General features: G+C 37.5%; 1 protein-coding gene across 7 annotated transcripts in view; it reads left to right on the top strand.

The window, feature by feature from the left end:
* LOC112049480 (zinc finger protein 271) overlaps positions 1-15,950 on the top strand; it is a 48,063-nt gene that overhangs the window by 11,080 nt on the left and 21,033 nt on the right. For 6 of the 7 annotated variants that reach the window (XM_052889518.1, XM_052889523.1, XM_052889520.1 and 3 more), the window contains exons 3-5: positions 1,273-1,365; positions 3,959-4,093; positions 6,576-6,912. In XM_052889518.1, coding sequence (XP_052745478.1) covers positions 1,273-1,365; positions 3,959-4,093; positions 6,576-6,912 — 565 coding nt within the window. Of the gene's footprint in view, positions 1-1,272; positions 1,366-3,958; positions 4,094-6,575; positions 6,913-13,351; positions 15,721-15,950 lie in introns of those variants that run through there. The other variant, XM_052889521.1, reaches the window with a different exon arrangement.

Below are 15,950 nucleotides of genomic sequence, written 5' to 3'. Positions count from 1 at the left end.
TATTTATTTCTAATTGTTTGTAATACTAATCAATAACCATTGATCTGCATAAAAGTGTCTCAGTAGTAAGCTCAAATAATCAGCACATAGTACCAAAGTTTCTAGAGTGGTGACCCAGACTTGATCTGCAGGGTTATTATGTATCTCGGTGTACCATTCAAATAATGAGTCACTAGATCAATCGTTTCATCGTATTTTCGTTTATGCAATAATCTAACATCGTATTTTCAACTAAATGACATAAGTATCTTCATTTTACGTAAAGTGACTAGTGTTTGCACACACTCTGGGTGATCAGTTGATCACTCAGCTTATCACAGTTGGTTGAACACTGTATCTACTTAGTACCTTGTGGTACGTACTGCTGTTGCACCAAAGTGCAACTAACTCCCCCGCTTGTCCGAGGCTTGTATTTATAGACTCATCTATTGACAGTCTAGGCTGTTGACATATATTACAGTGACAGTATTATTAAAGTGGCAGTAGCAATAAGTAAAATTATTTCAACGAAAAACCGTTATTTACGTATTTTCGTTGAAATAATCGTGTTAGATGATCGTTAAAACAAAAACATCGCTGCCATTTGATGTAAAATGACGCAGTCAAGATAATTTCGTTGAAATAACTATGTTAGATAATCACAATTACGAAAATACAATGAATACATTATATTTTATTATAATGTATGTATTACATATACATACATTATAACCTTAAGATGCCAATGATGTGGACAGTTGAGATAAGTTAATTCTGAATGACTCTGTGGTGCAATAGTATGCGCGGTGGATTTACGAGACTTAAGTCCTGGGTTCGATCCCCGGCTGGGCCAATTGAGGTTTTCTTAATTGGTCCAGGTCTGGCTGGTGAGGCTTCGGCTCAATTATCGGCTTAATTATTAATTACACTTTCAATCAAGTCATCAATATTCTTTTTCAGTGCGCTTTCATTTGAGACCCCACTCGAGTGTATTTGCAGACATTCGGTTGTTCTTCCCCACTTTCACTCCCCACAACTTTTAAACGGCTCAACCGATTTTCATCAAACATATCTAAGAACACTCGCCAGTAAGTCACCTTTAATAAAAAAAAAAAAACCAAATTGAAATCGCTTTAATCGCAGATTGACAGACAGACAGACAGACACGTCAAACTTATAACACCCCTTTTTTTGCGTCGGGGTTAAAAGTCCAGAAAAAGGTAAAGAAAAAGGGGGCCTGATAGGATTAATTCGGCCCTTTATGACCACAACTAACTACTAGTGTATCTGCAGGTCTGCACAATGTGTCTGGACAGTGACAGCAAGCAGTTGCTGATGAGCAAATACAAGTTGGATGTCGCGTATCAACAGTTAGTTGGTCTTCCTGTAAGTTGGTCACTTTGATTAAAACCAATATGTATACAGGGTGCTCGGGAGCATTTTCCATAACTCATTTTATATTTTTTATATAAAATTAATTAAAAATGTCTAAGGAACTTGTGTTCTAAAATGAATATTTTCGGGGTAAAAAATATTTCTTTTTTAAATAGATCTTAAATTGTGTCCCTTATATTATGACTTAGCCACACTTATTCATTGATAAATATCATGAAGTAGCTTACTAGTGAAGTGCGGAGTGTCGGTTGCAATATCTCGTCGGTCTTACCGCTACAATTATTTATTTTAAAATGTATTATATTTTAAAATGTATTATTATTTATTTTAAATTTAAAGTATAGATAAATTTGTGTTACATGGATAGTCCGAATTATTTGAATTACTTTGTATGAAAACAAAATTAAAAAAAAAAAATATTAGGTATACAGTTCGGCTCCTTTAAGTGGACTTGTCAACACCTTGAAGTTATGGGAAATACACCCGAGCACCCTGTATATTATATAATAATATTAATAACAAAGCCTTTATTTGCTGAATTATTTACATTGCATTATGACAATACATCATTGACACTGATTCTTCTTTCTTCAGCTTACCCTCAGGCATAGGCCTCCTCCAAACACTGCCATAATCCTCTGTCCCTTGCTTTCCTTTTCCAAATGCCTCTGCTGTCTTTCTGTCATCCTCCTATCTTAAGCAAGGGCTTCCTCTTCCTCTTTCTTGTCCTAAGATACCACTTAATCACTTCCCTGGTCCATCCTTTATCTCTTTTGATGTGTACACAGGGTGCTTGGGAGTTCCCATTACTCTAGGTTTGTATTCTTTAACAAAAATTAATTCGAAATGTTCTTGTAACGTGTGTCATAAAATTAATATTTTCGGAGTAAATAATATTTCTTTTGTAAATGGATCTTTAATTATGTCCCATATAAGCATCCTTATAATTATAATAATAATAATAATAATAATTTTTCTTTATTAAGGATAAAAATCCACATACAAAAGTATAATAATTTAAATATACGTCGTAAATTAAACTAAAATATTAAAATGACACGGTATGATATCTTATAATTAATGAAAAATAAAAATAATTCGTAATAAAATTGCACGTCATCTTATAACTAATTTTACCTACTTTTTATTTGCGTCCCGGTGAACATGTCGCCAATGGTCAAATATCGGGCCAGACATGTGCTCACCGATGACCTTGAGGATGACGTTGTTTGTTTGTCTGAGTCTTTCCCAGAAAGAGGCTATGCGATTTCGTATAATCGCAAAAAAGTCGGGAACCTTCGCCTCAGCAAACATGCTCGACGCACTGCAGTACCTTGGGAGTCGCATTAGGATGCGGTATGCATCATTATATTGCACCCTAATGGTGCTCATGGATGATCTTTTGTATTTCGTCCATAGTTGACATGTATAAAAACATTGGCAATATGCACGAAATAGCGTTAATTTCACGTCCACACTACATTTGGAAAATCTACGAGCAAGCATGTTGCACCGAACCGAAAGCGCCCTTCTCTCTCTTTCTATGTCTAAGTCATCCTCAAGATCACCCGTGAGGACATGACCAAAATTATGACGTAGCCAAATTTTAAAATGCAAGAATACTGAATAGTCGGACTTATTTGGATTACTTTGTATGGAAACATGAAAGTTTAAAAAAAATATTAGTTAGCAGTTGGCTCCTATAACTGGATTTGTCAACACCTTGAAGTTACGGCAAATACTCCCGAGCACCCTGTATATAAGATAGAAATTCACAAATCTATGTACTCTATACTAATATATAAAGCTTGATTGAACGCGCTAATCTCAGGAACTACTGGTCCGATTTGAAATATTCTTTCAATTCTAAATAGTCCATTTATCAAGGAAGGCTATAGGCTATTATCCCCGTTTTCCTAAGGGAATGGGAAACACGCGGGTAAAACCGCTCGGCGTCAGCTAGTAATTAATATACTATCTTAATCTAACTTATTTCGTGGTTGTTCATTATGAATATTATTTAAACGGGTACATACATAAAAAGACAAGATTTTTATTGTATTTTTTTTTATTATGCGTTTCGCGGCGCCCATAATAACAAAAGCGATGTCGTGAGTGTGGTTTGCCTAAACAGCCAAAAACGCGAGGTTGTTGAAAAAAGAAAAAGAACAAGAAAGAGGGTAGATCGATTCTGCCCCTAACAGCTGTCAACTTCGCATCTTGCAACTTCAGTCCCGTAGTGACCACGATCCATGCAACTGGGTCGAAATATCGACATTAAAAATCTTGTCTTTTTATCGTAGTATGTACCCGTTTAAAATAATCTATACTAATATTATAAAGCTGAAGAGTTTGTTTGTTTGATTGATTGAACGCGCTAATCTCAGGAACTACTGGTACGATTTGAAAAATTCTTTCAGTGTTAGATAGCTCATTTATCGAGGAAGGCTATAGGATATATATTATCCCTTTATTCCTACGGGAACAAGAACTACGCGGGTGAAACCGCGCGGCATCAGCTATTTATATAAATCAGTTAATTTAACTGGCAGTATACAGGATGCTCACAGTGCAGTTGTTACAGTTGTGTGCTCTGGGGAGCCTGAAGCAAACAGTTTGCGTGCAGTGTGCGCACAGACTGACAAACGTCACCAGGCTTAGAGATGACAGCTTGAGGACCCGCTCGCTGATGATGGACTTGCTTGAGAAACATGAAGTTGTAAGTACTTGATACATCTATCTATACTAATATTCACACACACACACGAGTCACACAGCGGTCGATGGAACGAGCTATGTTAGGAGTATCTCTGCGTGATCGAATCAGAAATGAGGAGATCCGCAGAAGAACCAAAGTCACCGACATAGCTCAACGAGTTGCGAAGCTGAAGTGGCAATGGGCGGGGCACATAGTGCGAAGAGCCGATGGACGTTGGGGTCCCAAAGTGCTGGAATGGCGACCCCGCACTAGTAAGCGCAGTGTTGGCCGACCCCCCACCAGGTGGACTGACGACATCAAGCGAGTCGCAGGGATTCGCTGGATGCAGGTGGCTCAGTATCGTGATGTTTGGGAGTCCCTACAAGAGGCCTATGTCCTGCAGTAGACGTCCGTCGGCTGATATGATGATGATGATGATACTAATATTATAAAACTGAATAGCCGTGATAGCCCAGTGGATGTGACCTCTGCCTCTGGAGGGTGTGGGTTCGAATCTGGTCCGGGGCATGCACCTCCCAACTTTTCAGTTGTGTGCATTTTAAGAAATTAAATATCACGTGTCTCAAACGGTGAAGGAAAACATCGTGAGGAAACCTGCAAACCAGAGAATTTTCTTAGTTTTCTACGTGTGTGAAGTCTGCCAATCCGCATTGGGCTAGCGTGGTGGCCTAATGGCCTAATCTCTCTCATTCTGAGAGGAGACTCGAGCTCAGCAGTGAGCCGAATATGGGTTGATGAAGAGTTTGTTTGGTTGAACGCGATAATCTCAGGAACTACTGGCCGATTTGAAAAATTATTATAGCTCATTTGCCGAGGAAGGCTGTAGGATATATATTATCCCCGTATTCCTACGGGAACGGGAACCACGCGTGTGAAACCGCGCGGCGTCAGTTAGTTATGACAAAACTTAACATTTGAAAAGTGTTTGTAAATTAAGCCTAATTAAAACAAATGAATTTTGAATTCTTGAATTTTTTCAATTCTCTTTATTTATTAACCCAAGATCCCCAAGACTGTGATGGACCTGCCAATGCATAGCTTTCAATTCAATTCAATTCTTCTTAATGGAAATGCATAGCTTTAAGCAATGTGTTAAAAAACATTTACTTAGTCGAGGTTACTACAACATTGTTGAGTTCCTTAATGATAAAAGCGCTTGGAGGCCATTGGATCAGCTTCCACCTTCACACAGGAAGAAAAACTATAAGAAATTGTAATTGTTATCAATTGTAAATTATAATACTGTATGATTTTTTAAAAAGAGCAACTGTTGAGTTTCTTGCCGGTATCTTCTCAGCAGAACCTGCCTTCCGAACCGGTGGTAGAATCTTTACAAATAGTCAACTGACGTGTCAAAAGTGCTTGTAAACTGAGCCTACTTGAAATAAATGATTTTTGATTTTGATTTTAATTTTTTGATTAACTCATCCATGCAATATTTGAATACAGTAAAAGCTCATTATTCGCGGGGGATACGTTCTCTAAATGTGTCGCGAATACAGAATGAATATGGAATGGTATTTTGTATGGGATTCTATGGGATACGTTCTTGGATGACAAAATAAAAAACAAATGTATAAAGAAAAAACAATTAATTGATTAACAATTATCTTCAGTCTTAAGACAATGGTTTGAAGAATTCTGAATTGTTTTCTTGCTTGACATTTTTTATAAGCTTCTATTTTTTTTTTTAAAGAATATTTGCCGTATTTTTTATAATATGATCAATATTCCTATTCCCCTCCAACTAGTCGGGAAAGACTGTGCTAGGAGTGAGTACGACAATAGACCAATGGGGCGAGGATCGAACCACCACCCCTCGGTGACGTGTCCAACCGCTCTTACCGTTGAGCTATTGAGGTTCTAATTCAGAGTGATTTTAAGCAGTGGCATTCTTAAACCATCCCATTAAAGTTTAAATTTGCAGATTTTACGTCAGTTTCGTCAGTCAGATCCTCGAATAACGAAATATTTAGCCGCGAATATAGCAATTGGGACGTAATTTTTTATATTTATAGTGAAAACGTGAATAAAGGAAGCGTGAATAAAGAGCTTTTACTGTATTTATGTCTTACTAGCTGACGCCGCGCGGTATTACCCGCGTGGTTCCCGTTCCCGTAGGAATACAGAGATAATATATAGCCTATAGCCTCCCTCGATAAATGGGCTATCTAACACAGAAAGAATTTTTCAAATCGGACCAGTAGTTCCTGAGATTAGCGCGTTCAATCAAACAAACAAACTCTTCAGCTTTATAATATTAGTATACTAGCTGACGCCGCGCGGTATTACCCGCGTGGTTCCCGTTCCCGTAGGAATACAGAGATAATATATAGCCTATAGCCTCCCTCGATAAATGGGCTATCTAACACAGAAAGAATTTTTCAAATCGGACCAGTAGTTCCTGAGATTAGCGCGTTCAATCAAACAAACAAACTCTTCAGTTTTATAATATTAGCATACTTCATGTCACTTGTTTCAGATAACGAACCGACATATACAAATAATAAACCGAGAGAAAAATCTTCTTAAAAGCAAGTTAGTGATTAAATCCCTCGGACCAGACCACTTTGACTTGCACATAGTAGAGAACGATGTAGACCACCAGACAAAAGTACACAGCGCTTACGATACAACTGTAGTGAAAACTGAAGATTTTGACCCTACGGCTGCAGATGGAGAGGTGGAGGTGAAGAATGAATATGACGATGAATTTGTCGTATCTCATGGACAGGAACCAGCGTGTGAAGGCATCAAGTTGGAAACAAAGATGGAGGATGACAGTGACTCCTCCAATCCACACCTGGTTGAAACTTACAGTGAGTGATCATTTTAAGCTTATTTCGTGGTTGCTCATTATGAATATTATTTAAACGGATATGTGAAACAAAATGATATTTTGGTAGTTCCTTATAAAACTTTATTCCGCCTTTCCTCAATTACAAATTAAATAATAATATATCTAGTTACTAGCGGACGCCCGCGACTTCGTCCGCGTAAAATTCGATGTCAACTTTACTACTACCCCTACCTCTACCCTACCCCTATCCCTAAACCCTACCCAACCCCTACCCTACCCCAAACCTACCTCTACCCAACCCCTACCTGACCTATACTCTATCTCCATCCTACCCCTACCCTCCCCGTACCCTATCCCTTTCCTACCCCTATCCCAGCCGTACCCCTATCTCACACCTATCCTACCCCTACTCTACCACTTTCCTATCCTACCCGTAGCTCTACCCTACCCCTACCCTACCCCTACCCTTACCCTACCCCGCCCCTACCCTTACCCTACCCCTACGCTAAAGAAGGTAGATCGTTTCTGCCCTTAAGAGCTGTCAACTTCGCATCTCGCAAACTTCAGTCTCATCGTGACCACGATCCATGCAACTGGGTTGAAATGTCGATATTAAAAATTACGTCGTTTTATCGTGGTATGTACCCGTTTAAATAATATTCATAATTACAGTAAGTGACTGGCGATTTGATATTATAATTTTATATTACACCCAACCTACCCCTACCCTTACCTTATCAGCCTATACGTCCACAGCTGGACATAGGCCTCTTGCATGGACCTCCAAGCACAACGATTTCGAGCCGCCAGCATCCAGCGGCTCCCTGCAACCCGCTTGATATCCTCCACCTAGTGGGGGGTGGTGGGTGACCTTGGGAACCCAACGTCCATCGGCTCTTCGAACTATGTGGCCTACATTGCCATTTCTGCTTCGCGACTCGCTGAGCTATGTCAGTGACTTTCGTCTGCGGATCTCTTCATTACTGACTCGATCACGCAGAGAAACTCCTCGTTCCATCGCCCGCTGAGTGACTTTGAGCCTTCTAATGAGGCCCATAGTCAGCGACCAAGTCTCGGATCCGTAGGTCATCACTGGGAACACGCACTGTTCGAAGAATTTCGTCTTCAAGCACTGAGGAATTTCGAACGAAAAGATGTCGCTGCTGCAGGTTATACAGAATACCCTTACCCTACTCCTACCCACCACTAACCTACCCCTGACCTACTCCTACCCTACCCCTACCCTAAGTATCTTATGTCCGTCTCCTGATTCTACGCTACCTCTCCATCCAATTGTCAGCCAAATTGGTTCAGCTGATCGTGAGTTATGAGTTGTGCACTTGGATTATTTATTTGTTATTTATTTAAATATAAATATATTTTTTTTAACATTTCTTAACTTAACAGTGTGACATAAACTCGATTGAGTTTTTCCGCACATCGACAATCGTCTTCAGCACTCGGAGTTCGCAAACAATAAACAACATATAAAACAACAGCTTACCCAACAACGAGAATGGTGACCCCGCACTAGTAAGCGCAGTGTTGGCCGACCCCCCACCAGGTGGACTGACGGCATCAAGCGAGTCGCAGGGATTCGCTGGATGCAGGTGGCTCAGTATCGTGATGTTTGGAAGTCCCTACAAAAGGCCTATGTCCTGCAGTGGACGTCCATCGGCTGATATGATGATGACACAACATCATCATCATTATCAACATATTCGGCTCACTTCTGAGCTCGAGCATGAGAGCTCAGAATGAGAGGGGTTAGACCACCACGCTGGCCCAATGCGGATTGGCAGACGTCACACACGCAGAAAATTAAGAAAAATTTCTGGTATGCAGGTTTCCTCACATTGTTTTCCTTCACCGTTTGAGACACGTGATATTTAATCTCTTAAAATACACACAACTGCAAAGTTGGAGGTGCATGCCCCGGACCGGATTCGAACCCACATCCTCCGAAATCGGAGGCAGAGGTCATACCTACGGGGCTATCACGGCTCTCAGCATACTCAACACACATAAAATATAATACAAAACGGACGCATACCCGAAAAATAAATTAAATTTATCAAGTGAGGGTATGTGCGCGAATTGGATAAATACTACATGTTATAGAGGTTGCTCCGTCTCTGTACCTGGTTAAGATCAGATATTCTTTTTTTTATATTGTTTACAAGTTAGCCCTTGACTACAATCTCACCTGATGGTAAGTGATGATGTAGTCTTAGATGGAAGCGGGCTAACTTGTAAACCCGCTCTTTCGGTTTCTACTCCTCCCAGCCAAAGTCACAGCCACAGGCCTTATCGCAAACCGCCGCCCAGAGGCCGGCTTATAATAAATTAATTAATTAAACAAATAAAAAAACCCGACTGCATAAATGATACAAAAACTGAAAAGAAAAAAAACAAGCTCAATCCAGAAGTGTAGAAAGCAATTAGAAAACAGTCTGGACTTTAGATATTGAATAGAATGATTTTCGTCTACATTTTTTAATAGGTCCCGACTGTTTTCTAATTGCTTTCTACACTTCTGGATTGAGCTTGTTTTTTTTCTTTTCAGTTTTTGTATCATTTATGCAGTCGGGTTTTTTTATTTGTTTAATGAATTAATTTATTTCACACTTTTTAGTTAAGATAGATGGTGAATTTTGGACTTATTTGTTACGTTTGTTACATGTTACAAAGTACGATAATGTATACGTCCAACCGTAGTTAAGTAAATATAAATATCTACGGAACCCTCGGTGGGTGAATCCCACTCGCACTTGTCCGATTTTTATAATCAATATAAAATTTAGTCTATTTTAGGTGTTCTAAAACTTCACTTTATAAACTTCGCACCCATAGTCACGTATATTGTTAGATAATAATTAATAAATAACGTTTTTCTTATTGTAGTTTTTTTTAACATGGCCATGATATACCATTTTGAAATCCTCTCAAAGAGCCCTTGAATTTGATACCCATGTTGCAATATTCAAAAAAAAAATTTTTTTTTCACCGCGAGTCTATAGCGTCTCACAGTCGTCTTGTTGGTATTTTTTAAATTTCACCTATCTAAGAACACTTGGGTTATTAAGATTAATCTAACGATATCTTAATTACGAAAATCGTCCAGCGGTTTGGAAGATATGAGGTAATAAAGAATATTACATACATACATACATACATACATACATACATACAAGATACGCGCGAAAAACATAACCCTTCTTGCAGTCGGGTAAAAAAGGCCGGGGTGCAATTAAACGCGCGGTGGAGGGCCGCACGTTTTTTATAAGTACTTAGGTGAAATACCCAGCCGAAGTCACGGTCGGATGCCCTATCACAAACCCCCGGGCTAAAGCCGGTGTACAATTAGGGACGCGCGTTTTATATAAGTACTTATACTAAAGCCATACTCAAAGAGTACTGTTTACTAACAAACAAATTAAAAATGAGGGTATAGATCGCTAGTTATTTCACACCTAATAATGATTATTTTTAACTTGGTCTTAAATACTGTCGTATCGTATCGTACTGCAGCTTTTAGGGGCTCATTCACGTACTCCGCCACTAAATGCTGGAATAATATCCCTCCGCCTATAAAGAACCTTAAGAGTAAGTTTACATTTAAGAAGAAATTAAAAAGATATTTGCTTAGCAAACAGGAGGAATTACAGGATTATGTGGCGGAGTTTTCACTTCTTTAGTGAATGAAATTTCCTAGTAATCTTCATAGATTTCGTTATTTAGGTACATACTACAGTAGTTTTGTAAACTAGTTAATGCAAAAAAAATATTTTCTTTTTTCTTTTTGTTTTTATTTTTATTTTATTTCCTCATTTCATGTTTCAATTATTATACTCGTAGATTGTTAGATATAAGGCTTATCATTATTGTGTATGTGTGTGTGTGTTTTATTTATACCTTTTAATTTTATATTGTTGCTTAATTTGTTGAAACACTTTTATTTGTTTAGCGTAATCCTATTATTTAGCATATTAATTCAAGGTTGTTTGTTTTTAATTAAAAGGTAATAATATAGCATATTGTCACTGTGGCTATGTATATCCGTGGTGTCACCTGGATCGAGGTAGCAGCTGAAAATCAGCGCCGCTTGGCCAAGTACTTTGCTTGGTTTATGCGGCACAATGCTGAGCTGTTACCTTTTTTCAAGGTTGTGCCAAACAAAACGAAATGGTTTTTGATGCTTCAACTACTTTAGTTTTGATTTTCAATTGATCAGGTGGTTGAAGCATCAGACACAACAATAGTGCTTAGTTAGGCATTGTGGTGTATGGCACAATTTTTTAAATAAATGTTTTTTCTTTTATTTCTTTCTTTCTTTCTTTAAATAAATGAAAATAATTATGATTAATAAGCCTAAAACAATTAAATATAGTTAATATATTTTGAATAATATTTTATATAACAACAATACATAATTTAAAATAAAATAGTTATGAAATGACTTGCGTTTTCTACCCTCATTTCTAATTCGTTTGTTAGTAAACAGTACTCCTCAAGAATGGCTTTAGTATAGGTGAAATGCCCAGCCGAAGTCACGGTAGGAGGCCCTATCTTTTTTTTTTATTCTTTACAAGTTATCCCTTGACTACAATCTCACCTGATGGTAAGTGATGATGTAGTCTTAGATGGAAGCGGGCTAACTTGTTAGGAGGAGGATGAAAATCCACACCCCTTTCGGTTTCTACACGGCATCGTACCGGAACGCAAAATCGCTTGGCGGTACGCCTTTGCCGGTAGGGTGGTAACTAGCCACGGCCGAAGCCTCCCACCAGCCAGACCTGGACAAATTAAGAAAATCTCAATCTGCCCAGCCGGGGATCGAACCCAGGACCTCCGTTTTGTAAATCCACCACGTATATCACTGCGCCACGGAGGCCGTCTATCTCAAACTTCCGGCCAAAGGCCGCGGTATATTTAAGAATGCGGCCGAAGGCTTCGCGTTTTATATACCTGGGTGAAATGATTATGAAACCACTTGAAATAAAAACAAAAGAATTATCGGTTCAGGCATCTTCAAGTAGCCAATGAACATTCACAAAAAAAAATCCGACGAATTGACAACCGTCTTCTTTTTTGTCTGTCAATGTCATATTGACATTTGACAATGTCAATATGACATTGACAGCTTACACCCGATATGAATTCAATTCCAGGTGTTTTTATTGGCTGTTTTGAACACTTACTGTGTTCTATATGTTTAATTTGTAGACAAGGGATCGAAACAAAAAAAATATTTATCTATTGAATGCAGGTTCCAAAAATTCTGAAAATTATTTTCTCCACAGCAATTTGTATCTTCTATCCGTAAAAAATAATATCGACCTTATAAACTATAAATAATAAAGGGCCATTTTGGGACATGTCCTTTTAACAAACTCTTTCATTTGAAAAAAATAAAGAAAGAAAATATATTTATTACTACATTATGCCACACATCACAATTATTTATGAATAATACCCTGCGATATGTGGCATAACCTAGAAAAAGGTCCCAGCTCAGCATATTGCCATATGCTCCACATAAACGAAGAACATACAGCGCTGATTTTCAGCTAGGACCCAGTTCTAAGTGCCACCACGAAAACAGGCATCATAAACCTATATTCAAAGCAAAACCAAATTAAAACTTATAACTAATTTAAAAATTATAAAAAGAACGAATTTGATATATCATGTATAAATTGTTCATCTTACCAGCTAGCCAATACAGTATTTAATACTTTTTTTTTTTCAAATTGTCTTACTCGTAAATAGTTTATTATCGTTCTACTAGATAGAATTTTTGTTTTTATATTTTTTAAACGTGATTACATGAAAATTTTAGTTTTTAAATAAGTATTTGACAAAACGAGCCAGAACGCCTGTCGGCCATGATGTCTATATTTCAACTGTTTCATGACGTCACTATAACAAATTCTTTACAAATGGAGCGTTTGACAAAAGTATTAGTTAACAATTAGTTTGTTTTTTAGTATATTAAGCAACTCTGTGACGTCACAAAGTGGACAACGTTTTTGACGTTTGGAAAATTTAAAAAAATACATGATTTTTAAATTAAATTTCATATGAAATCCTTAACTTTTATTAATTAATATCGATATATTTCGACCCCTTATTCCGTGTACTATGCTTCTTGCCGGTTTTTTCACAGCAGAACCTGCCTTCCGTACCGGTGGTAGAATCTTTACAAATAGTCAACTGACGTATTGAAAGTGCTTGTAAACTGAGCCTACTTGAAATAAATGATTTTTGAATTTTGAATTTAACGTCAAATCAAAACAATCATTTTTGGTATTCCGCACAGCCCATTTACAAAAATCTGAATGTTAACTGTTCAATGCTATATATCCACGAAGTTACGTTTATCCTATTAATGAACCTATCAAAAGTCTTAAAGTACGGGTAAAAAATTGAATTACATACAATAAAATATCTTACAGGTATCCCTTGGCCTGTGACAACTGCACCTAACGAAGACGAAGACAATTCAAACGCTTTACAAAGTGAAACTGGCTTGAAATATGACAATAAATTACACACCGAATTAGCAGTTAACAGTTTACGGGCACATAGTGAGAATAAATTGTTTACTTGTGATGTTTGCAAAAATGTGTTTAAACAAAAATCACTTTTAGTTAAACACATGAAGTCGCATACTGAACAGAAAATGTTCACTTGCAATTTTTGTCAAATGATATTTACCTACAGAAGTCATTTACTACAACATGTGCGATTTCACACTGGTGAAAAGCCATATTCATGTAACTTATGTGAATGTAAATATATTACTAAATATCACTTAGTGCGTCATATGCGAACTCACACTGGTGAGAAGCCATATTCATGTAATTTGTGCGAGTACAAATGTTCTCAAAATAGCTTATTAGTGAGACATATGCGAACTCACACTGGTGAAAAGCCATATTCATGTAATTTATGCGAGTACAAAAGTTCTCAAAATAGCCTATTAGTGAGACATATGCGATCACACACTGGTGAGAAGACATATTCATGTAATTTATGCCAGTACAAATGTGCGCGATATAGCCAATTAGTGAGTCATGTACGAACTCACACTGGTGGAAAGCCATACTCATGTGATTTATGTGGGTACAAATCTGCTCGACGTAATTACTTTGTAATGCATTTGCAAACTCATACTGGTGAAAAACCATATGCTTGTAATATATGCGATTTAAAATTTAGTCTAAAAAGTTACTTAGAAAGACATATGCGAATTCACACTGGTGAAAAGCCCTATTGTTGTGACTCATGTGAATATAAATGTACTCGAAAGTGTGATTTAGTGAGTCATTTGCGAATACACACCGGTGAGCAGCCATATTCATGTAACTTGTGCGACTATAAGTGTTCTAAAAATAGCATATTAATGAGACACATGCGAACTCACACTGGCGAGAAGCCACATTCATGTAATTTATGTGGGTTCAAATGTACTCAAAAAGGTACCCTTACGAAACATGTCATGCGATATCACAATGGTGAAAAGCCTTAAGCCTTTGTAATTTATGTGAGTTTGATTTGATTGATTTTTAAATGTCTTTATTATATAATATATTGTAACAGTGTTGTTAGAACAATAGACTTATAAATATTTCTTATTGCTAACATGCTATGGTCATTTGTTTGTACAGGCTTACACACCTTTATAAACATTTAGAAAAATGGCAGGAAAAACAATCAGGACATCATTTACAAAGTAATAAACTATTATTAACTTGAGACATGCAGGTACCAACCTACCACTGCTAAGCGCCCGTTTGTTTCAAGCACTTATAATACATGTACATTTCTATTAATTATATTATTACACAGAAGTAATTTTACAGATGGTAACTTATTCTACTATGGTATTTATTGTATATTATTGAAATGAACTTAATTTTTTTTTTTTTTTTTTGCGGGTAATGCACAAATATATTGAGCGAACGGATCAGTGACGAGCGCGCCACCGGTCGCTTGTTATTACTTATTGCTATGAATCACCGAGAAAATAGTGATGGGGCAGTCTATATTTATTGTATGTCGATGCGTACGATAAAGTTTTGAGTCTACTACGACCTATTGACGAAACCAAAATGTTAGGATGAATGGGGTTATTATGTACATAAAAATTACGAGACAATTTAAGGATGTAATCTTTTAGCAACGGATATTTTAACTGATCATGTAGTTTTTTTAAATTAGTTCTAAATGGCGTATTGTATGAAATTTTTAATGCCTTGTTTTGAATAACTTGTAATTTGCAGTATCTTGTTTCAGAGATGCTACACCAAACAGGGGCTGCATATGTTATACATGGTCTCACTAAAGTGGAATAAGCTTTTAATTTTGTTTTTGCACTCAGCTTAGATTTGCGACTTAAGATTGGGTGCAGTGCGTTGATAGCTTTAGTCCCTTTGGAGATTAGACTGTCAATATTTTTACACCAATTAACCTTATTGTCAATTAAAACACCAAGATACTTAATATGGCGCTTCCAGGGGATAACAAGGTTCCCTATTTTTATTGTCTTGGTGGGAAGAGTACGTTTTCTGGTAAACATTATGCTCTCTGTTTTATCAGAGTTTAGTTTTAATTTCCATTTGTTAAAATAACTGCTTAGCAACTCCAAGGAAAGCTGCAGGCGTCCTACTATGAGGTCACAGTCCTCAGAAGTCGTGTAGGAGGCTGTATCGTCTGCATAAATAGCGAGATGCGTATGTGGTTGTTTTGGTATGTCATTTAGGTAAAGGGAAAAGAGAAAGGGGCCCAATATAGAACCCTGGGGCACGCCGGCTGGTATAGATTTCAAGGACGATTTGTGATCGTCTATAATGACTGCGAAAGATCGGTTTGTCAAGTACGATTGAACTAGTTTGACGAGGCCGGTGGGAACGTCGTTTATTATTAGTTTATGTAGAAGACCCTCATGCCAAACCGAATCAAAGGCTTTTTCGATATCCAGCAGGATCATACCAGTGCATTTGCCCTGATTCAAGCCATGTACCACATGCTCAGCCACACGTGCTAGTTGGT

Source organism: Bicyclus anynana, chromosome 26 (genome assembly GCF_947172395.1).
Source record: "Bicyclus anynana chromosome 26, ilBicAnyn1.1, whole genome shotgun sequence".
NCBI lineage: Eukaryota > Metazoa > Arthropoda > Insecta > Lepidoptera > Nymphalidae > Bicyclus > Bicyclus anynana.
The sequence above is the reverse complement of the archived record's forward strand: the minus strand, read 5'-3'. Positions and strand labels throughout refer to the sequence as shown.